This window comes from Bos indicus x Bos taurus, chromosome 21, assembly GCF_003369695.1.
Source record: "Bos indicus x Bos taurus breed Angus x Brahman F1 hybrid chromosome 21, Bos_hybrid_MaternalHap_v2.0, whole genome shotgun sequence".
NCBI classification, from domain to species: Eukaryota; Metazoa; Chordata; class Mammalia; order Artiodactyla; family Bovidae; genus Bos; species Bos indicus x Bos taurus.
In genome coordinates, this window is record NC_040096.1 from 20,787,671 (window position 1) to 20,812,495 (window position 24,825).

The 24,825-nt window shown below is 35.5% G+C and overlaps 1 protein-coding gene across 3 annotated transcripts in view; it reads left to right on the top strand.

Moving 5' to 3' along the window:
* FANCI (FA complementation group I) overlaps nucleotides 1-24,825 on the top strand; it is a 64,312-nt gene that overhangs the window by 15,129 nt on the left and 24,358 nt on the right. For all 3 annotated transcript variants that reach the window (XM_027520633.1, XM_027520634.1, XM_027520635.1), the window contains exons 5-18: nucleotides 362-518; nucleotides 599-656; nucleotides 2,096-2,137; nucleotides 2,460-2,583; nucleotides 2,992-3,077; nucleotides 4,607-4,733; nucleotides 8,029-8,118; nucleotides 8,789-8,925; nucleotides 11,852-12,032; nucleotides 13,398-13,485; nucleotides 19,236-19,366; nucleotides 19,826-19,896; nucleotides 20,688-20,802; nucleotides 22,409-22,531. In XM_027520633.1, coding sequence (XP_027376434.1) covers nucleotides 362-518; nucleotides 599-656; nucleotides 2,096-2,137; nucleotides 2,460-2,583; nucleotides 2,992-3,077; nucleotides 4,607-4,733; nucleotides 8,029-8,118; nucleotides 8,789-8,925; nucleotides 11,852-12,032; nucleotides 13,398-13,485; nucleotides 19,236-19,366; nucleotides 19,826-19,896; nucleotides 20,688-20,802; nucleotides 22,409-22,531 — 1,530 coding nt within the window. The remainder of the gene's footprint in view (nucleotides 1-361; nucleotides 519-598; nucleotides 657-2,095; nucleotides 2,138-2,459; nucleotides 2,584-2,991; nucleotides 3,078-4,606; nucleotides 4,734-8,028; nucleotides 8,119-8,788; nucleotides 8,926-11,851; nucleotides 12,033-13,397; nucleotides 13,486-19,235; nucleotides 19,367-19,825; nucleotides 19,897-20,687; nucleotides 20,803-22,408; nucleotides 22,532-24,825) is intronic.

Here is a 24,825-nt window from a genome sequence, read left to right on the forward strand (position 1 = left end):
GGAGGGAAAATGTAAACGTCTCAGACCCACCATAGTTCCTACTTACAAGTAAGAACTACCGTTCTAAAACAAAATAGCCGATGAATGAGCCATAAACCACCTAGATGTTTATGTTACGTTTCCAGTATCATGGACATGTGTCTCTTTCAAGAGCTGGAATATTTAAGAACATCAGGGAACTAATGGAAGATCCTGACCTTTTGAAATCCTTTACCAGAGCAGAATGATTCCCTGAATCACTTTTAGAACCCGTTTTGGGCTTCAATGCCAGTTCTGTCAACTCAGCAAAAGACTGATTTTTGGAAAGAGGTATCAAACATCTAGATATCTGCTGAATGTTTTTTAATCCCATGAACTTTAGGTTCACCGTTTTCCGGGACAGCTATTGGTTGAATTAGCCAATGAGTTTGTTAGTGCTATCAATGAAGGCAAGCTCACAAACGGAAAATCTTTGGAGCTGTTGCCCGTCATTCTCACTGCCCTTGGTACCAAAAAGGAAAATCTGACTTATGGAAAAGGTAATTTTTCTTCCAATTTCAGTGGCTTGTTCTTTCTTCACTTAATCGGATTTATTCTTCAGTGTATTTTGCATTTCTAGGTGAACTAAGTGGGGAAGAATGTAAGAAGCAGTTGATTAACACCCTCTGTTCTGGCAGGTAAGTCCTTAATAATATGAAGAATTTTTCTCAGGACTATAAGTCACCAAAAAAAGGAATACCATTATTTTGGGAATTTATATCACTGAAGTTTTAGTCCATTTTTTTGTTTATGATTTACCACTATAAAACCATTTAGTCTGTGATGAGTTTTTGAGAGAGGTTATTTGCTGTATTCTTTATTCTAACATTATACATATAGTCTCTACTTACTTAACTGTCATCCTAACACAGCAATTTAGCCCTATAGTATTATTTGGAGTCCCAGGGTCTTCAAGGCTAGAAAGTCACCTTGCCACTATCTTTTATTTTGGGGCGGGGGGGATATATAAGTGATATTTTTATCATTAAGCCTGATATTTGTATCTTTAAACCTGAAATACAAGTGTCTATGCTAAGGAAAAACTGCATTGTATAAGAAAGTCTTCATACATGAACATTTCAATACAGAAATTTGTGACTAGCTTAAGGACACAATAATAGAGATATGTAAGTTGTGGTATGTAAGCTATAAAAGAGCCACTCCATGCAATTTATACCCATTAAAAATGAAATATATAAAGACATATAGCGAAGATGAAAGATCTTTGTGTATATATGTATATATATAGTAAATCCTTAATACGTGTTTTTATATATATAGCCTGAAATGAATAGAATACTAAGTTACATAATACTGTGATTATACTTCAATATGTTGAAAGGAACTAGATTATCCAAACCAGAGATAACTGCTTTCATGGTTCATAAGGTCTCTTACAGAAATAATTTTAAGCATGTATCAGCTCAGGTATGTTTATCCATTTATTCTTAATTACACAAAATATTATTCATTCTACATTGTAATGTACCTTGCATTTTTCATTTAACACATATGTTCATGTCAGCATATACTACTTTACATCATTCTTTTTAATAGTTCCATAGTATTCTAATATTTGGCTAATCTCTAATTGTTAGATTATTTAGTTTTTGCCAGTAAATAATATTGGCTATTTGGGTTTTTGCTATTATAAAAGATGTTGCAGTTAACATTCTTTTATGTCTGGGTGACCTTTTATAAGCATGTACATGGGATATATTCCTAATAGTAAGCTGGGTGGCTCTTTGGTTATGTGCATGTTTAAAGTCGGTAAGTAGTATTGCCAACTTGTCTTCCCAGAAGGATTATATCAGTGTATGTTCCACAAAATAGTATGTGAAGTGTTTGTTCACCAAAATCTCACCAGCACTGAATGTCATCAGGCTTTGATTGTGCCAGTCCAGTAGGTTAAAAGCTGTTATTTCATTGTTTTAAATGTCATTTCTTTGATGTTATTTCCCAGTAGCAGCAAATCAAACTTGAAATGGCCCTAATTCTTTTCTTCCTTGCTAATTTTATAAAGTAACATGTAAATAAGTTAAAACAACATAAACTTTTCTTTTTCATTTTTAATCAGATGGGATCATCAGTATGTAATCCAACTCACCTCTATGTTCAAGTAAGTATCATCATTCCCTTCTTTTTTAATCCTGCTGTGAGAACTTACCTGCTAGAAATTGAAATGTAGTAAGCTCAAATACCACTGTTCCTGAGTAAGAGTATTGATACCTCTGTTTTCTGTTACAAGATTTCCCCCCACCCTTTTTTGCTTTAATTTCTTATTTAAAGTATATGATGTTTTATTTCCAAGATAACTTTGCTGAGGAAAGATTATTGGTTTCCTTTAAGGTTCTCCATTAGAGAAAAATCAAAAGACGCAATTAACAACATTCTGATATCTCCCAAATTGGTCTCTAACCTTTAGAATCTTTGATCCACAGGGCTGTCCCTCTGACTACAGAAGAGGTGGAATTTGTGGTGGAAAAAGTGTTGAAGGTGTTCTCCAAATTGAATCTTCAAGAAATACCACCCTTGGTCTATCAACTTCTGGTTCTCTCCTCAAAGGTATAAATAAAATATTTTTTTAAACTCTGGTGTAATGACCAATTATTACCATTCAGTTTATTCATACTCTTTATTTTATGTACTAGGACATAGAAACTTTCATTTCACATATGACAATTTGGTCTACTAAAAATGTCATGGTCCTCAGAGTGAATGTGTGTTATCTCTGGTCTCGTGTGTGTGGTAGGAAGAGGGATGAAGAGCTCTGAAAGGGTGGATTGTAGGCCCCTTAGAGTCTGATATTAAGATGTATTTCAAACTCTGTTTCAAAAAGTGTTTTTATGAAAGTGTTCTATAAATTCTTAGTGTGAGTCTAGCTTATAATTTATTTAAATTCATACTTGAAAATTCTTTAAGTTGAAAAGTAGTTTAACTTGCCCTTATTTATTTTGTTTTATTCTTTTTCAGGGAAGCCGGAAGAGGGTCTTGGTAGGAATCATAGCTTTCTTCAACAAGCTAGATCAGCAACACAATGAGGAACAAAGTGGTGATGAGTGAGTCAAAGAGTATAGAAATAAAATCATTTTTCCAAATTCATCATCTCGTTATCTAACTCTTCAGTCCCTACCTTCCCCTCAGCTGCTCAGTAATAAAGTTAAAAAATAGTGTAGTCTCCTCAACTCTTATTTTAATCTTTCCTGGAAAACAGCAATAATGACTCTGTAGTTATAGACTTCAAAGGCATTTATTAAGTGTTTACTCTGTGCCAGAAGCTATTGGACCTGGGACAGTGATGAACCAGTCAAAGTTCCTGCTCTCATGGAGAAATTTTAATGAGAAAAGAAAAGAAATGACAAGAAAAGTATTAGAGTGGAAAGGGCTATGCATACGTTTCAAGTGGATGATGTGACAGTGACAGCATGGCTACGTTAGGTTGAGGGGTCAGGGAAACCTCTGAGAATGTGCTGTGTTACCTGAAGCCTGAAGGATAAGAGCCATAATATGTAGCTCAAGGAAAAAAACATTCTCAGTGGAAGAGTTAGTCCAAAGGCAGGACACAGCACGGTATGGCTGGAAAAGAGTTTTTGAAGCAAATATTTGTAGAATGCTTGCTGTGTGCCAAGTACTGTTTTTTAGCACTTTAAACTTCACAGCAACTCCATTTTGTCTCTCTTTTATACATGGAGAAACCAAGGCACAGAGAAATTAAGGGATTTCCTGGGGTTATATAGCCATAAATTGGTGGAGCTGTGATTTGAATGCAAGCAATTTGTCTGCAGCATTTGTGCTTTTAATCCTATCTCAATCTACTAACCTGGAATAACAATTTTAAGTTGTTGTACTTGAGCAGTTGATGAGAAGTTGTTCTTGTATACTGAGTCAGGAAAGACTGACAGAACAAGCAGGTTTAGAGGAGAAGAAGCTCAGTTTTTACCATGGAAGTTTGAGATATGTATTAGTATCTTATATGAAGGTGCTGAGCAGGCAGTCTGGAGTTTCAGGGAGAGGTTGGGACCAGAGATACAGATTGGAAGGGACTGAAGCCTGCAGGCTCTTTAGGGTCCCTGGGGAAGTTGTGAAAAGAGAAAAGGAACCCAAGATTGAACTCTCAGAGGCATTCCACCACTTGAAGGATGAGCCAGCACAAATAATTTGAGGCCAGTGACAGTGCCCCAGGAGCTAAGAGAAGAACATGTTTCCAGAAAGAAAGGGATTAACTGTGTCAGATCTACTGAGGCTTTAATTAGGGTGAGACTTGAGTATTGATTTTGACAATGTAGAGGTCATTTGTAGCCCTTGCAAGGATAATCAAATAGCATTGGAAGGGAGGTTAGGGAGGGCACAGAAGCTTAATTGAGTTGGATTTAACTGGGGAGAGGTAAACAAGTGGAAATAATGACCATAGACAGTTCATTCAGGAAGTTTCATGAAAAGGAGCAAAGAATAAGTAGATTTTGTACTTTCTGCCTGCCTCCAGTGATCCTGTTAGTTCAGCCTGAGTTTTTCTATTCGTTCATATGAGCAAATGCACTGTTGTCTCTTGGTCAAGCTATAGCTCAAACCTTTCTGTTGAATCTTTTAGGTACTTGGATCTTATTACTGTACCATTGGATGAACTTCGTCACGTGGAAGGCACCATTATTCTACATATTGTGTTTGCCATCAAGTTGGATTTTGAGCTAGGCAGAGAACTCCTGAGACACTTGAAGGTAGTAACCAGACTCTTAAGGTGATCCAGGATCTCTATGAAACAAGGACGTTTGAACTCAAGCCTCTTTTTATGCCGTTTAATGACTGGAAACCAATACATAGAAATACTATAGAAAGACCCTGGGTCTAGAGGGTCTCTTTTTTAACTTTGAAAGTGGAAGATACATGATACCACTACATTTTTAAGCAAGTCCCTTTTTAAAACCAGACCTTAAGTGTTCTAGTGTTTTTCTGTTTGTTTGTTTGTTTAAAGATGAAGACTGTTCTGTAGGAAATTCAAAATTTAGCCTTAGCTCCATTATTATATGAACTTCACTCTTGACTTGTTTCCTTATTTGCAAATTGGGGAAATTGTCTCTTTCTCATAGTAAATCATGGAGTTTTGTGAAGCTAAGTCATTGTTAAATATTTGTGAAGTAGTAAGATAAAAATTAGAAATGTTTTGAACTCTTAAGTATTTTGCTACATTTACCTTATCTCACCTCTCTCAAGTATATTTTTTCTGAACCATTTAAAAGAAGAAATATTGACACTTCAGTGCCTGAATATGTCCACATGTGTCTCATAAGAATAAGGATTAATACCTTTTTATTGAATTTTTTAAGAATCCTGCCCAGTTTTCTTGTGTCTCATATTGTCAGATTTGTCTTATTGTCTCCCCATGATTAGATTCAAGTTAAACATTTTTGGTGAGAATATGTCTCAAGTGCTGTTGTGTTTTTTCTCTTGTTGGAGTCAGCAAACTTTCTCTGAAGGACCAGATAAACTATTTCAGGCTTTGCGGATGACATGGCCTCTGTCACCACTACACTACTCTTGTAGCAAGAAGGCAGCTGGAGACAACACATGAATGAATGAGTGTGGCTGTGGGCCAGTGAAACTATATGGGCACTGAGTTTTAATTTTATTTAATTTTCATGTGTTATGGAATACTATTACTCCTTTGACTTTTCTCCCCTCAACAATTAAAAATGTGAAAAGCAGTCTTAGCTCATGGGCTGTACAAAAAAAGGTGGTGAGCTAGATTTGTCCCAGAGGCTTTAATTCTATTGCATCACATCAAAAGGCTCATAGTATCAGGCAGTCTTAGCCAAATCATTTTATTAAGACAAGGACCAGCAGTTTTCTTCACTTGCAAAGATATATGTTTCCCTTTGTAATTAGAAATTAATCCATGGGGTCATAATTTGAGACATGTGAAAATCCTTTCCTTAGCAATCTTCCACACAGTGGATTTTGGTTTCCCATCTATTAATGATTCTTGTCCTAAATCAGTAATTATACTGGGAGTTGCAAAATGGTAGAATTAAAATCAGAAGTTTTTATTGGTCATTCCTTCTAGTTGGTTTTCTGTGAAAAGAGCCCCACACCTCCCTCTTTTTTTTTTTTGAATATTGTTATGCAACCATGAACCTTTTAAAATTCCATGTACTCATAAACAGTACCCAGAATGATCCATATTTGGCCATTTGGATCCCTGAGGTTGGCTTATGTGTCCTTCTAACATGGCCATGTTAGTCTTTGAGCACTTCCATGGCGTAAGCTATCCAAAACACACCTGTGCTTTCCTTATTGCATCTGATTTCTCCAAGGAGCCTCAGGTCCCTTTTGTAGGAGAAGATATTTAAAGACCAAATGTGAAAAGTAGCCTTTAAAGCTCCTTTATCTTCTCTGTGTCTATATACTCTTTTTTATTTAGGTTTCTAGTAACTGTTCTTTTCAAAGAACAAGCTTTGTATTTGTTTACTGTTTTATTTTTGTTTTTTGGTTTTCTCTTTTATTCATCTTTGATTTATTTTTTTCTTTTGTTGTCTGCCATTTCTTTTAGGGCTCAAAAACCTATTTTTTAACTTTATTGAGTTACAATTTATGTAATATAGAATACACTCATTTTAAAGTATAATTCAGTGATTTTTCTTAAGTTTACCCAGTTGTGCAACAACCATCATCATAATTCAGTTGTGGAACATTTTCATCACCTTGTAAGATCCTTCATGCCTGTTTCTATAGATTTACCTTTCCCAGACATTTCATATGAATGAAATCACTTAATATATAATCTTTTGTGTATAGCTTCTTTCATTGAGCATAATTTTTCAAGGTTTTTATCCATGTTGTAGCATTTACCAGTATTTCATTCTTGTTTGTTGTTGAATGGTCTTCCACTGTGTGTGTGTGTGTGTGTGTGTGTGTGTGTCCGTTGATTAGATGTCCACCAGTTGATGGACACTGCAGTTGTTTTTACTTTTTGGCTATTAGGACTAATGCTGCTGTGAACATCCAAATGCATGTCTTTGTGTAGAGACATATGTTTTCATTTCTCTTGATAGATACCTACCAGTAGAATTTCTGGGTTTTGTAATACATTCATGTTTATATTTTAAAGAAACTACCAAACTGTCCTCTAAAGTGGCTACAACATTTTACATAGCCACCAGCACTGTATGAGGACTCCTTTTTTTCCCACATCCTGGCCAACATTTGTTACTGTCTGTTTTTTTATACCTATTCTGATAGCTATAAAACAGCTTATTGGCCATTCTAATATCTTTGGTATTGCAGAGTCAGACATGACTTAACAGCTGAACAGCAACATCAACAATCTTTGATGAAATGTCTATTCAAATCTTTTCCCCATCTTTTGATTGCATGGCTTACACAGTTTTAAGATTTCTTTGTATATTATGGGTACAAGTCCTTTATCGTGTATGTGATTAGCAAATATTTTTTTCAGTCTGTGGCTTGTTTCTTAATGGTGTTTCTTTTGAAGCACCAGAGTTTTGATTTTTAATGAGGCCCAGTTTATCAGTTTTTTACTTACATAAATTATATTTTTGGCATTGTATCTGAGAAATCTTTAATCCGAACTCTTGAAGATTTTCTGCTGTGTTTCCTTTTATTTTTTTTTCTTGTTTCCAGTTCTTTATATATAAACAAATTCTATCCTTCCAAATGTAAGCTATACATTACTTCCCCCAAGTTTATTCAATTCACATGTGAAAAAATTATGATTTAAAATACCAAGCTGTGTTTCCTTTTAAAAGTTTTGTAGGCTTTTTTTTTTTTTGGTCATACTGTGTTATATGGGATCTTAGTTCCCCAACCAGGAATTGAACCTGCACTCCCTGAATTGGAAACACAGAGTTAACTGCTGGACTGCCAGCGAAGTCCCAAAAGTTATAGTTTTAGCTCTTAGGTTTAGGTTTCTGATCCACTTAAGGACCTGTTATTAAGTAGAATATGTTGTATTTTTCAAATGTAAGTTATGACTTCTTTTTGGTTTGTCTGTTCTAGGCAACACAGCAAGGAGATTTCAGCAGTATTTGTCCTTTCAGCATCGCCCTCTTGCTCTCTGTAACAAGAATACAAAGATTTGAGGAACAGGTATTTATGAGTGACTTTTGGTTTCCTTCTGTAGTTGATAAGGAGTGTAAGAGCCTGTTTATCCTTTCCTAAATAATTTCACTCCCATCCTGCCAGCAGCAAATTCCCCTGTAAGAATGTAGGCCCACACTCTTCTCTGGGAGCTGCTTGAAGACTTCTTCAGATACTTGATTTATACTTCTGTTTCAAACTATGTGGCAAGCCAGAGGCTGAGATGGGAATAGCAGTGGGAACATCACACAGTCCAGGTAGCAAGAATGGCAAGTTTAGCTGGGTATTCATAGCAGTCGTATTATGTTGTAGCTTTCTAAGAAATATTCCTTGACCAAGTTGAAATTAATGAGAATAGGTTTCAACTTGGTCAAGGAATATTTCTTAGAAATATTATTTGCAAGAATGAAAATATAAAATCCTTTACCCTTTTTTCTCATACGTGTTTCCCTGGGTGTGGGTAATATTGATTTTTAGCCATTTTTCTCTCAAGTCAGGCATGTCTTCAGCTCCTTTTAAGTTCTCACTGAAAGTTATAATTTTTGCGTCATGCTCATCTAGTGAAACAGTTATAGGGATATGAGTGTGTGGCAGCAAGTAGGAACAGTTACAGGGTTAAGATTCTCTAGTATGGGCTATACATTTTTGCTTCATTTTCCTATTTCTTTCATTATGTTAGGTGTTTGACTTTTTAAAGTCTTCAGTTATAAAAAACTTTAAGGATCTTCAGCTTCTCCAAGGCTCAAAATATATTCAGAGTCTATTTCCTAATGAATGTTGTATTTCAACCATGATCTTGGAAGTGGTAAATAATAGGTAAGTTTATGAACCATAAGGTTTAAGCTATTTAGTGCTAGAAAATGCAGTGCGGTACCATACTTATGGCCCATCAGAGAAAACTGTTGACTATAGTTGTTGACTTCACATATCAAGGTTTAAATCCCTTAAAATTGATCAAGCAGACTTCCCCTGTATCAACAGATTCTAAAATCCCAAGGCTTGATTTCTTGGCCACCTTGTTAGCAAGAATACGAAACTGAAGTCGGCTCCTTTAGTACTATTACTGCTCTGTTGGTCTAAGTCTTCATTGGCTTTTTAGGTAAATAAAAAACAGATTTTTTTACTGTAACTGTTGGAGTTTGGGAATGATGGATGGAATTGAATTAGTAGTTTTAGACAACTGACGAGCAGTTTTAGGCAAATCTATCTTTAACCAAATATAGAAGTAAAAATAGAAAAAATAGAAAAAAAACTGGTTACCATCCTGGTTGTTATTTTCATGGTTAATGTTGTATTTCATTGTATACATGTATACATCAGCCGTTATAATATTCTTTACTGAGTCATGCTTTTTTTGTGGTTTTGGTTTGCTGTATTTAGCTCTGTTGACAATTTCTGTGCTTACCTGCAGATAATCTGAAGGTGCAAAACATTAATGTACTAGGAAAAAAATCACTATGAACCAATACAACTTCTAGGTTGTACTTACTCCCATCTGTACCAATCACATATGAACTCTTTCACATTACAGATAAGACATTTTGTAGCAAAATGGATTGTAACTGCCTCTTCTCTCCAAAATGAGAACTTTAGGGCACAATTTCTCCACTTCCTTCTTGTTCAGCATTATTACTAACAAGCAATACTTACTTAGACTTCATTATTTTACTGGTTTCTTTGTTTGCATTTATCTTTTGAATCTCATACTTTGGCCCATCTGATTTCTGCTTGGTGTTTAATGTACCCTTCCACTATAAGGATTCATGTATTTCCTCTTGAAATGTTTTTCTTCATTTTTTTTGAGTACTCTCTCCTTTTTCTCTTGGAATATCTTGCTCTGTATACTATGTCTCAATTTTTCTTTCATACTTTATGTATTTTTGTCTTTTTGTGTCAAGTTCTACAAAAATTCCTGGGACTTTGCTCATGGTCCAGTGGCTAAAACTCCATGCTCCCAATGCAGGAGCCCTGGGTTTGATTCCTAATCAGAGAACTAGATCCTGCATGCCACAACTAACACCTGGCACAGCCAAAATAAAATAAAAATTCCTGAGCTCATTCTTTAGTTACTTCTTCAGTTCTGTGCATTTTATTCTTAGGCCATCTGCTGAGGTTTTCACTCTATCCATCATGTTTTTTATTTCCAAAATTTCCACTTGGTTGTTTTTTCATAACAGTTTATTTTTTGTTTCTTGCAATAGTCTTTCTTCTCTGAGAATATTCATTAGACTTTTAAAATCTTCTATTTGTTCCATTAATCTTTTCCCATAGGATTGGTTCTCTTTGTTGAGTTTGGTGCTTCTCTTTCCTGGTCGTATTATTTTCTTGTATTTGGTGATTACTTATTTCCTTATTATCATATTTGACGTTCCCCATTAGTTTGTCTGAGAGTGCTGTATTTATTTAACACACTCTACCTCAGGGATACGAGGGTAGCAGTAGGATGTACCAGGGGCTGATCTTCTAGGTATGGTGTCTCCCTCATCCTTCAGCATGTTGTCATCCTCTCAGAGTGCTGCTCTGCCTCTCAGGCCCCAGATGCAGTGAGGTCTTGGAGAAAAAGGTGGAGAAGGTTGATGTGTACTGAACTTCATCCAGGGGTATCCTAGCCAGTCACCACAAAAGTTGCCCCAGGGTTCCTTCCAGTTCCCAGCATACCTACCCTTGGCATCCGCTTTTGGAGGCACCCTTTCAGTCTGCATAATGCTGTCTATGATTTCTTTTTTCCTTCTATTACTTTCATTTTTTAAGGATTCTTCATAATTTCTAGACAGTCAAAGCACCTCTTATTTTTCCACGTTATCATGGATTGTATGCATGCACCACATATAGACATTCACACACAGTTATATCTATCTTTTCTGTCATTTGTAAGTATTCAGGTTGGGAAAAATGGAGCATGTACTCATTTTATTATCTTGATCCCAGATCCCCAGAGTGTGACTGTTGTTAAAATCTGTCAGAATGTTATGAGAATCTATTCACAACTCTTTCATTCTTTAATGCTGCATTATAATTTGTTGCTGTTTAGCAGGTAGATGTAATGATATAAAGGTTATTATAAACATGATTTCCACTATAGTGGGTAACATTAAGTGGTATAAAATCACCAGGGATTCTCTTGCTTTCCAAAGGTTGGTTGTAGTTTTATTTCATGCTTTTGAAATCCAGTCATTCATCAGACCAATTCCTACTATAAATATGAATATGAAATAAATATGAATATAAATGTTCCTATTATAAATATTTACCGAGTACCTTCTATATGCCAGAATTTGTGCTAGGCTCTATGAGCAAAAATATGACTACAGTGTGCTCTCCACCATAGAGAATCTCAATCTAGAGAGGAAGACAAACTTGTAAGCATATGTATATGTGTTGTTATTGGCATGAGGGGAATAGTAGAAGCAGAAATTAAAATGTAGTCATGAAATCTTGAGTGGCAATCTCTAATGATCTGTACACTGAAATATTCCAGTTTCTTCCATATGTTGCTTCATGTTCCATAGTTTCTGGATTTTCATGGTGATCTGTCGGTAGAGATTGCTTGCCTACCAATTCCCCATTACTGTTCCTCCAAAAATTCAGAATTTTGCCAGATTAAGGGTACATGAAAAGGAAAGACTCATGTGGGGTGTTGGTTATACAGGTCAGGTTTGGGAAATGTGTAACATGGCAAAGAGTGTAGAGGTAAGGTGTTTTATTAAGTTTTTCTTCTTAACTAAACTTTGTTTTCCTGCAGTGTTCATAGTTGGGATCATGTTACTCAGGGCTTGGTAGAATTTGGCTTCATTTTAATGGATTCCTATGGGCCAAAGAAGATTCTTGATGGAAAAACTGCTGAAACCAGCTCAGGTCTTTCTAGAATGCCAAACCAGCATGCTTGTAAGCTGGGAGCTAATATCCTATTGGAAACTTTCAAGGTGAGACTCGAGTTCAGCAACCATTCCCTCATTTTGTTGTATTATACTACAAATAGGACATTCACCTGGGAGTTTGGGGGACTGGGCAATTTGAGTATGTAGCAGTTTCTGAGAACAGAAACTGGGATAATAGTTGAAACATTAATAGATGCAGTTTGATGAATACTTTCTCAGTCTTTATCTGAGTTTTTCATCTATTCTAATTTCTGTTCTTTCTGACCATTTCTTAGAAGTTTGAATATAGGTTAGCTTCCTTATGATTTCCTCTTCTTCCTCCAGCAGTAAATCATTTCTGAATTTTTTTTTATACCCTTATACAAAAAATAATCTTTTAGGTCGCTGTAGAACATCAAATTTGAAGAATCATGCCTATTGGTTTATTGTTTTTGAAGAACCCCAAATGGGAAATTCATATTCTTTTAATTCATTACCATATTACGATTGTTATCTCAATCTAAATAAGATCATATCTGAGGCTAAACAAATTTGCTTTGCTAGTGATTTCTCTAAGTCATCTTGACATCCATTCTTCAGTGTATCTACATACCAAAAGTATCTGCTAACAGTGTTATTTGGAGGTCAATTTAAATGTAAATCTGATGTTCTGATCCAGAAGTAAAGTGAATACCATATAATAGTCCTTGAGGGTTGTATGTTAGATACACATGACTCTTTAACAGTAATCTGATTTTAAAACATTCTTAGAATAAGAGACTTAATATTTTTTGTTTTAAAATTAGTCTTTTTTTTAAATCAAGGTTCTACTTGGTTCACACAGTTGTTGGCCTTGTCACGGTATCTGTAGAACATAGAATTTACTAATAATCAAATTATTAATCCAGAGTCTGAAAGAAATCAGTCTCTACCGAAAGTAATCAAGTTCAGGTATGAAATTTAGCTAAAGTTCAAGTAAAAATTCAAAACAGGTCCTTTTTAAGGCAACTACTCTGCTTCTAGAAACTGAGGACAGGGTTATTGAAGATTTTCTAGATTTTCAGGGTTTTTTTATGGGCTTTTAAATTTTAATATGAAAGTTGTGCATACTGTCAGAAATATGGACGTTGACCTAATAGTAGATACCTAGGTAGAATTATTCCTGTTTGCTGCTGGACCTTACATGTAGCAGTACTTTCATATGATCTCTCTATAAGGCTAATAAAAGTTTGCCTGGTTAATGAATCATTTGAGTACAGGATGATAATTCAATGATTCTTTCCAGATGATTCGCATAATGTTTGTCTTTGAAATAAGCAGTCCAGTTTTACCCATATTCAAACTTTTCTTTATTCTGCCTAATAGGTATTAATACAATTGTAAGCTGAAGTTCACCAAGGAATATTTTATTGATTCTTCTGCTCCTTTTAGATCCATGAGATGATCAGACAAGAAATTCTGGAGCAGGTCCTCAACAGGGTTGTTACCAGAGCATCCTCCCCCATCAATCATTTCTTAGGTATTGAACTTTGAAAGGGTGGGAAAAGTTGTCAGGAATATTTTTATTTAAATGTCATAATGCTTTGGATCCTGGGAAAAAACCTTAATGATATAGTAGATTAATGCAAGATCTTTGATTATGATGCCAGTAAAAATAAATTCTTTTATATTGTCTATGGTTGTCAAGAAGGAAAGGAGCATATGAGTGAAACTTCTACTTTGCATCAGCTTTCTCTCTTTTTTGTTTTAATAATTGTCAAGTGAGTCCTGTCCTTCTGCTGTCTACTTATTGACCTCCCACTCTCTTAACCCTTGACATTCTGACTTCATTGGTCAGAGTGACCAGTGGTCATTTGGTGACCTCTTTGGTCTCTTTGGTGACCTCTGAATTTTTTGTTTTTTTCGTACATATTTCCTAATGCCTAAATCCACTCATCTTAATCATCAACTTCCTTAATTTCCTTTTCATTCTACACTATTTATAACTCTCCTGAAGTTCTCTGATAACTGTAATAGTTTGCATCTTTTATCCTGCCTTTGATCAGTTTTTCTTTCTTCTTAGAGATTGGTTTTCTTTCTTCTATCCTTAAATGTCAAGGTTCTCCAAAGTTCTATACTTGACATTTCATTCTACTTTTTCTTTCTTTACATTCAGCTTTACTGAAATACAATGAGGTACAGTAATGTACACATATTTACAGTATAACAGTTTGACTTTTGGTGTGTGTGTACACCCGTGAAATGGAGACCATCACCACAGTCAAGATGAACATATCTGTGTGGGCGCTAAGTTTTCAGTCATGTCCAACCCTTTGCAACCTCCTGGACTATAGCCTGCCAGAGTCCTCTGTCCATGGGATTTCCCTGGCAAGAATACTGGAGTGGTTTGCCATGCCCTCCTCTAGGGGATCTTCCCAACCTGGGTATTGAACCCTTATCTCCTGCATTGCAAGCAGATTCTTCACCTGCTGAGCCACTGGGGAAGACCATGAACCTATCTATCACCCAGAAATGTTTCCTGGTGCCTTTTTCTGATGTATTCTTGCATCTCTCTTTTCCTTCCCTGACCTATCTAGTCTGGTCTGCTTTCTGTCACTATAAATTTTAAATATTTTGTGTAAATGGAATCCTACAATATGTACCTTTTTTTTTCTTTTTCCTTTTGGTTTAGTTTTTTCAGCATAATTTTGAAATTTTTCCAAATCCTTTGTCAGATACAGGTTTTGCAAATATTTTCTCCTGGTCTGTGGTTTGACTTTTAATTTTTGTAACAATGTCATTTGAAGAGCAAATATTTTTGTCAGTTCATCAATTTCTTTGTATAGTTGCTGCTTTTTGTGTCATGTATTTAAAAAATTTTTTTGCCAAATCCAAGGTCCCTAAGGTTTCTCCTATATTTTCTACTAGAAGTTTTATATTTTCATCTGTTGTACTTAAATATATGATCCAGTTTTGTTAAATTCTGTGTATGGTATAATATAACAGTTTGTTTTTTTGCTTATAGCTATCCAATTGTTCCAGCACAGTTTTTTGAAAAGATTATCTTTCCTTCATTGAATTACTATGGCTTCTTTATTGAAATCAACTAACTATATAATGTGTGGATCTATTTTAGGAATCTTCTATTCCAGTGAGCTATGTTATGTCTTGATTGCTATAGCTTCATATTGAGTCTTAGAATCAATAGTGTAAGTCCTTTAACTTTGTTCTTTTTCAAAATAATTTTGGCTATTCTAGGTCCTTTATATTTCCAAGTAAATTTACTAATCAGTTTGTCAAGTTTTATAAAAAGTCTGCTCAAGTTTTGATGGAGATTGCCTCAAATCTATGGATTAATGTGGAAGAGAATTGGCATCTTAACCATATTGAGTCGTCTAACTCATGAATACAGTATATCTCTCCATTTATTTAGGTCTTCAATTTCTTTCAACACTGTTCTATATTTTTAGTGTGTGTATCTTGTATCTTTTGTCAGTTGATCCCTATTTCATTTTTTTGACACTGTTGTAAATAGTATTTAAAAATTTTTCAATTTGTAGATTGCTAACTGTTGTCATGTAGAAATAGTTGCTTTTTTAATGTTGACCTTATCCCCTGCAGCCATGCTAAACCCATTTATTAGTTCTAGTAGCTTTTCAGCAATTCTTCAAGATTTTCTACATAGAAATCACGTCATCTGCAAACTCAGGCATTCTTGATATCAGTGATTTGTCTTTTTTTCTTTATCAATCTGGCTTAGAAACTTGTCAGCTTACAGCCTTTCAAAGAATGGGATTTTAGTTTGAATTTTCTCTATTGGTTTTTTATTTTCAATTTCACCAAATTTTGCTTTTTATTATTTCCTTCCTCTTGCTTGCATTGGGTTCATTTTGCTTTTTTAAAGTGGGTGAAAAAAATCAATAGAAGAATATTTCTGATACATGAAAATTTTAGATTTCAGAGTCCATAAAATATAGTATTATTGGAATACTGTGTTTACCAGCAAGAGGTTTCGGAGAAGGCAATGGCACCCCACTCCAGTACTCTTGCCTGGAAAAGCCCATGGATGGAGGAGCCTGGTAGGCTGCAGTCCATGGGGTCGCGAAGAGTCGGACACGACTGAGCGACTTCACTTTTACTTTTCACTTTGCTGCATTGGAGAAGGAAATGGCACCCCACTCCAGTGTTCTTGCCTGGAGAATCCCAGGGACGGGGGAGCCTGGTGGGCTGCCGTCTATGGGGTTGCACAGAGTTGGATACGACTGAAGTGACTTAGCAGCAGCAGCAAGAGGTTTATCAATTTTATTGATTTTTTTCTAAGACCCTGCTTTTCATTTCATTGAGTTTCTCTGTTGTTTTTCTGTTTTTAGTTTTTATTGATTTGTGTGCTTTTTTGGGTCCTTTCCACTTCTTACCTTGGGTTTAGTCTGTGCTACCTTTGGTTAAATGCATGTGTCATTAATTTGAGGTCTTTCTCTTTTTTTTCAATACAGGCGTTACACTGTAAATTTCCATCTAAACATTGCTTTAGCTGCATCCTATAAATTTTGTTTTTTATTTTCATTCCGTTCCACATACTTTTTCATTTCTCTTGTGATTTGTTCTTTAATGCATGGGTTATTTAGAAGTGTGTTATTTAGGTTTGGTCTACTAATTCTATCATTGTGTTGTTTCTGATATGTTTTTGTTGATTTATGTCGTCTTCATCATGAGTTGTGTTTTCCTGCTTCTTTGCATCATTAATAAGTTTTGATCAGATGGCAGACTTTATGAGTTTCACATTGTTGATTTGCTGGATTTTTTTTTCCTTCAAATATTCTTGAGCTTTAAGTTCCCTGGTGACTCAGATGGTAAAGCGTCTGCCCGCAATGTGGGAGACCTGGGTTTGATCCCTGAGTTGGAAAGATCCCCTGGAAAAGGAAATGGCAAACCACTCCAGTACTCTTGCCTAGAAAATTCCATAGATAGAGGAGCCTGGTGGGCTATAGTCCATGGGGTCACAAAGAGTCAGACACAACTGAGCGACTTCACTTTCACTTGTTTCTTGGAAAGTATTTAATCCTTTTGATGATTATTTCTGTGTTGTGTAATGAAAGACCATTCAGCTTTTAATCTAGGGCTAACTTGATGCTGCAATTAAGGCAATGTTCCTTGTATATTATGAGGTGTGTACAGTGTGGGTGTTGTGAATGTGAACTATTTCCTGCCCTTTATGACCTCAGAGAATGGATTTGCCTACTCCTTGCCAGTAACTTTTAGCTTCACTCAGGTTGTTTTTTCACATACATATGCTGAGGAGCACTCAGCTCACATGCAAGGAGAGCCCCCTGCACATCTCCAGGGTGCTTTCACTGCAGCCCTTTCCTTTCTAGTGCTAGCTGCCTTGGCTTTCCTGAATTCTCAACTCTGTCTCTAACTCAGGAAGACCACTGGCTTCTGAGTTTTTCTCTGTGTTCCTGTCTAGAAGCTCTCCAGGCAGTAACATGGGACAATTATAAGCCTCTCCTCATGTATTTCCCTCTCTCAGGGATCATTTTGTGTACTGCTTATTATCTAGTGTTTGAAAATTGTTGTTTTATGTAATTTGGCTTGTTTTGTTGTAGGTGTTTAAAGTGAAGATAACTGGTTAGTGTTACTCCATCGTGGTGGAAAGTGTCTCTTCCTCTTTTTATACATTCTCTTACTTGTAGATATCATCACCTCTGTTCTCACGATTTCAGTTTTGTTTTGGTTTTTTTTTGGGGGGGGGAGCTTTTGTGGGCATGGCTCCCAAATCTTTATGTCAGGACTATTTGCTTAGTTCAGTGCCTGAGTGCCTTCATTCCTGCTAGCTGTTTCCATTTAGCTTTTTTTTTTTTTCTTTTATTTCAAATGTAATACTGTTTCCTTCGAACAACCTCTTTCTTTGTCCCTATTTCTGTTAGCTGAAACATGGATGTCTGAGTCCCAGAGGCTAGAATTTCTTTTAGTCTTCTGGAATACATTTGGTACCTAAGTTCTCTCATTCTTTCCCTCATGGTTTTTATCTTCTTTTTTATACCCTCCCTGCCACACACAGACATCAATTTGTCTAATTCCCAACTTTATAACCTTCCATTTAGGCTACTGCAGCAGCTTCCTAACTGGCTTCCCTGCTTTCTTTTCTCTCTGCAGCAATTCACCCTGCAAATTGCTACCAGAACAGTATTCCCAAAACATCTGTCTGTCACCCAGAAATCACCAGTACCTTGTTTCATAAATTACCAGGTCTTTATCCTCTTACTTCAAGTTCTTGATGGAGCACCCTGGCTGTCCGGTGGTTAGGACTTGGTGCTTTCACTGATGTGAGCCTGGGTTCATCCCTGGTTTCGAAACTTAAGATCCTAGATGCCACATGGCATGGCCAAAAAAAAACAAAAAAGTCCCTGACAATTTGATTGAATCTCACTTTCCAGCATTAACTTCCATTATTTACTTTTCTGAATCCTTCACCCCACCTCCACAGAGTTCCCCACCATCCTTTGAATATGTCTTACACTTACCTTCCTGTACTTTTACTTGGACTTTTCCCTGTTTCTTTGTGCATTCTTTAGAATATAACTTAAATTTCCTTTTCCTCTTTGCTCACCTAAAGCATACCATCCCATAATGATCACTTTCTTTACACTCCTATTTAAATTCTCTACTGTTTCATAGACAGTGAACAGTGTTTGGAATTATTAGATACTTGATATGATTTTGTTACTTCTTTCATTCTTTTAAAATATTTTTTTCTTGGAAGATGGGAGGGAGGTTTCAGAGGGAGGGAATATAAGTATACCTGTGGCTGATTCATGTTGATGTATGGCAGAAACCAGCACAATATTGTAAAGTAATTATCATCCAATTAAAAATAAAATTAAAAAAAATTTTTTTTCTTGATTTTCATCTAAATTATCATTCTTGAAGGAAGAGAGACCGTGTTTTGTGTTTCTGTATATTCCTTGTAGGACCATATAATTATGCTTGTTTATAATAAAAATTCATAAATATTTATTGATTTATTTCAGCTTGGAAATATGAAGACAATGTGTGCTGGTTGTTCAGGCACTATAATGAGTTTCTTCCTTCCTTTTGGACATAAAATTTTTTAAAAGTATCTGGTTACCATTGACCTTACAGTATATAGGATCAGCAGAAATGTATATTACTTGCCTTATTTGAGAAAGGAGCAGAAAACTTTTTTATCATTTCTTTTTCTATATTTATGCTCCTTTTATTTAAAACCTCTTTAGTTATTTGAGGCAACTGATCATAGCTTCCATTTTTCAGACCTACTTTCAGATATCATCAAGTATTCACCATTAGTTCTTCAAAGTTGTTCATCTAAAGTTACAGAAACTTTTGACTATTTGTCCTTTCTACCCGTTCAAACCGTACAAGGACTGCTGAAGGCAGTGCAGGTAAGTCTTTTGACTCCTAAGCAGCTCATGAACAAGGTTGCAGTGGAAGTCTGATGTATTTCTTCATAATTACGTATGTATAAGAAATCCTGTTTCCCTTGATTCTAAGACAGAACCTTCTATTAAAAGAGCAGAAGCACTGAGCTAGGGTTTATTTTCCAAGTTTATCCCCTCTTCATAGTACTATTCTCTCTCCTTTGATTCTGTTTCAAGTCAGTGAAGTAATTGAAAGGCTCTTAGGAAATTATTAATTGAAGACAATAGATATAAAGGTATTCACAACTAGTTTCAATTTAGCATTAGTATTAACTCTTCTTATTACTAAGTGCAATAAACATTGCAGCGTGTTTATAAAATGGAACCAAGCTTTCTTAAGCCAAATGGTGACAGTATTGAATAGAAATGTGCTAAGGCTAATAAACAAATTGCTGTTTTTAACACTGATTCTTCCTCTTTCAGCCCCTTCTCAAAGTCAGCATGTCAATAAGAGACTCCTTGATACTTGTCCTTCGGAAAGCCATGTTTGCCAGGTATGTAGCATCCCCTGAGATCCTAGGAAATGACGCTCTCTAATGTTACCTAAAGTCCTCTCTGCAGTCACCTCTAGTACAGCAGTCATGCAAATTTCTAAAGCACGATCGAGATGACAGTACCATCTCCTAAAGGGATTATGAGATGAGTACTGTGGAAAGAATTTGCTACTTTAAGGATAAAATACCAAATTATTGTCACATTGTCCATATTATAGTACACTCATGGGTATTCAGAGGAGCAACTAGTAAGCAGCCAAATGCTGTTTCTCCATGTTGTAGAGCGGACAGTTTTTGTTAGTCCTTTCCCAGAAGCGTGTGTGATAGGCCAGCATTGTATGTTGTAGTCTCAGTGAGATGAATGGTTTCTCTGGATGGAGGGTTTACAAGGTGCCAAGCACTGCACTCCTCTATGTAGAAGGGAAGTCTCCTTTAGACTCAGAAAATCAACAATTTCCTTTGTTGTTTAGTACTTATGTTTGACTTATCAACTCATTGTGCAGCCTCTCAGGACTCTTGTTCTCACTGCCCACAAAGGCTTGTCAGCAGGATAGAGAAGAGTAGAGATGGTGTCATGAGGTTAAGTAGATGAAAACTTCAGCTGAATTCCTGTCCTTCCTAATTGATGTGAACAGCTATGCCTTGTTTAGTATGTTTATTTTGCTCTGTTCTTCATTGTTAATACACATTCTTTTTCTGTATAAAACTAACTGGATTTTTCTGACACAAAAGCTTATTCCTGTGAAATCAGTACTGTTTGGTAACTTCTTCTCTGTCTATTCCTGAGCTAGCCAGCTTGATGCCCGAAAATCTGCAGTTGCTGGGTTTTTACTGCTATTGAAGAACTTCAAAGTTTTAGGCAGCTTGTCGTCTTCTCAGTGCAGCCAGTCTATTGGTGTTAGCCAGGTAAGGACTTTTTTTCACACCAGCTTATCATGTGTGTACTGATGCAGTAGTTGATGATGTAAAGATTTTTTTACTCGGGTTCTGGTTGTACAGATGATCCTGAAACTGAGGATCTGATGATGATAATATCAGCCATCACTTACTGATGGCAAATTTGCTGTATGGTAGCCTCTAGCTTCAAGTTGGCTCTTGAACTGTATGTTGATTGAAATGTGGCTAGTTCAAATTGAGTTGTGCTGTATATATAAAACAACACACTGGATTTTGAAGACTTAGTGTGAGATAAAAGTGTAAAATATATCATAATTTTTTATTTTGATTATGTGTTGAGATAATATTTTGGCTGTGTTGGGCTAAGTAAAATGTTAAAATTAATTTCACCAATTTCTTTTTACTCTTTTGATTTGGCTATTAGAAAACTTAATATTATATATACAGCTTGCATTTGTAATTTGTATTGTGTTTCTAATGGACAACACTGTGCTAGACACTGTTCTGAGTGCTTTACATTTATTTTCTCATTTAACCTTCACAGCAGTTCTCTAGGTAAATACTGTTACTGTCCTCAGTTTTAATAGTTTATTTATTTGCACACCTGATAAAACCTGTAATCTAAGAAAACAAAGCTTTTTACAATAATATGATAATCTAGGCTTTGCAGCAGTAAAATTGTCATTTAAATTCAGTACTAATATGATTTGTAAATAAGAGACATCTGTATAGCAGTTTCTTTAGGAATCCTTTATTGCTGTTACAACAGCTCACCACTTTTGTTTATAACTTATGCCATAGATTAAATATTAGGAACACTGGATATCATTTATGAATGGCTAATATCCCTATTTTAAATATAAGAAAACTGAGACAGAGAGAGGTTAATAATTTGCCCTAAGTGATATAGCCAGTAAAGTGTAGAACTAGGATTTGACCTCAGAAGGAAATGGCAACCCACTCCAGTGTTCTTGCCTGGAGAATCCCAGGGATGGGGGAGCTGGTGGGCTGCCGTCTATGGGGTCACACAGAGTCGGACACGACTGAAGTGACTTAGCAGCAGCAGCAGCAGTATTAATAATACTACCTCACTAAGATGCCTGAAATAAGGATTAGGGTTCTTGGTCTATAATTGCTGAAATTATTATGTAAATCAAACAGGCAGTATTATTCTTTGTCATGTCCATATCTAAACAAAACTACCTGCCTCTAAACCTCTCAGGAGTTCATGGAACCCTCAGAAGAGCTCAATTCTCAGCCTTTTAAGTAAAATTAAGTTTATTATGACTACTAAATTCTAGTGGCATGAAATAATCTGTGTGCCTTCCTAAGTAGGTGACTTAGGAATATTGTACCACATTGCCAAGGAAAATCTTAAGGAATGAGTAAGTTAATTTTTTTTAAGTGCTTGAAAATTCTTATTCCAAAATAGAATAAGATACTTATCATGGCTTGATAATGATTATAGTGTCTGCCTCAGCCCTGGGTTTTGCCATATGGGGAAAGCTAAATGTAAGGTTCTTTAACCAAAAATACCAGCTCATTTTACTCCTTAATGGAACTATTAATACTTACTCAGGTAAGATCTTCATGAACTGACCTCTCTTCCTTTCAGGTCCATGTGGATATCCATAGCCGTTACAATTCTGTTGCCAATGAGACCTTTTGCCTTGAGATCATGGATAGTTTGAAGAGATGCTTAGGTCAGCAGGCAGATGTTCGACTCATGCTTTATGAGGTAAATCAATAGGGTGAAAGAGATGTAGTACTCCACTCCCCAACTCCACTGATCCTTTTAATTTTAATAATTTTTCTTACCAGAGTACAGTAGATATGCTCTTATTTAGTGCAGTGAGGACTAGTAGTTATTGATGCTTGGCCAAAAATTCATTGAAGGTGAGGAAGCATAAAGAATAGTTGAAACATGTTAAATGTTTTCATTTGAAATATTTAAATGTACTGTTAATTTACCAGCCTTTTGTTTTAAGGAAAAGTTCTTTTGCTTTTGAGTATGAAAAATACTCCAGATTAGTCTTAGTAGAGAAATCTTCTAAATGTGTTTAGTTTTTTCCGTTTTTAGAATTGTCTTACCCCTCCCCCAATCCATCAGAAATCAGTTTTACAGATTTACTTTTATTAAATATTTCCAAAATATTCAACTTAGTTTTCATAAAAACAACTTCTTGGGGTTTTTTGTTTGTGTTTTTAGTGGGTTTTGGGTTTTTTTGGCCATGCTTGCATGCCTTGTGGGATCTTAGTTCCCTGACCAGGGATTGAACACACACACTCAGGAATGAAAGAGCAGAGTTCTAACCGCTGAACTGCTAGGGAATTCCCCCAGACAGCTTGTCATTTTGCTCTTGGTTTCCAACAGTTTACAGAATGTCTTGAGTAGATTACGTAATGACAGTACAATTAGCAAAAAATGAATGGAACAAATATTACTACTGACTTGTAATTAGGATATAATTCAGCCAGTGGAACAAAAGTCTGCAGTCATGGGAGACTGCAGTACAATTTCTAGCATTTAGTATGCTTTGTGCTTCAGCACACATATTTTATAGGATGGAGAACATTAGGTAATCTAGCAGGTAGATTAAGTGCAAGTCATTTCAGAGCACAGCTATACTTTCATTTGGCATTTTTAAAATAGCATTTATTGAGCTACTGTAGTTGCCAAGCACCACACCTGACATTGGATTTTTCAGGTTTATTGTAAAAAATATAGAAAGTATAGAAAAAATTTTTTTTTATTATTACTAGTCCTACCACTCATATGCATACTTACACAAAATTGGAATCATAGATTTCTCTAGCTTTTTATCTCTTAATATTATGCTGTAAGCATTTCCTATTTTATTAAATGTTCTTTGCTACATAATTTTGAATGCTAAAAAGTGCTCTTTTTGTATACAGTAATTTATTTAACTTTTTTTTATTTTGGGGGCATTTTTGTGGCTTCCAGTTTTTCACTATGAATATTGTTGTACCACATTGACTGTTTGACAGTAATGTACCACTGTGAATGACCACATTGGCGGGTTAAAGATACAACATTTTCAAGTCTATAGCATATGCTGTCAAGCAGTGAATTTTTTTTTTTAATGATTAAGAATACCTTTGTTTTAACATTTGTGATGAAAAATCGCAGATACTCTTTGCAAATGAGGATTAGAGGGGAAATTTCTCAATTTAATAAAAGGGGTCTATGAATCCTACATCTAATTTAAATAGTGAGAGAACTTAATGCGTTTCTCCTCTGGTCAGGAACAGGATATTTGTTCACAAAACTTCTGTTCTACATTGAAGTGAAGGTCTGATCCAATGCAACAAGGCAAGAAAAAGAAATAAAGGCTTATAGATTTGAAAGTATGAAGTAAAGCTGTCTTGATTCACATAGTGTACATAGACCATACCAAAGAGTCTACAAAAAATGATATAGTAAGGTTGTAGAATACAAGATCAGTAACCATGTAATAGTCACTTATAGTTCTGCTTACTAGCAACAAACAGTTCAAAATTGAAAGTAGTATTTATAGTAGATGAAAAATACTTAAGGAGAGGTTCCACAAAGTATATGCAGGATATGTACACTGAAGACCTCAAAATATCACTGAGAGAAATTAAAGAAGAGTTAAGTAATTGGAAAGATACGCAGTGTTCACAGAATAGAATAATCAATATTGTCAATATTTTTAAGTGTCAGAAAGATCTGTAAATTGAGTGAAATCCCAGGCTTTTTTGGTAGAAATTAAGAAGTTGATTCTACAAGTTATATGGAATGTAAGCACCTCTAAGATGAACAGCACAATTGAAAAGTATAAAGTTGGTCAGTAGAGTTTTGACAAAGATCCCAAGGTAATTCAATAGAAAGAGGATAGTCTTTTCAACAAACAATGCTGGAACAATTGTACTGGCGGGGGGTCCCCAAAGCCACCTCTATTTAAAAATTTCTTTAGGAGTCATAAAACAGAATGTATTTGTTCTCATGGCTAAGATTATAGTTAAGAATACAAAGCAAAAAATAGCACA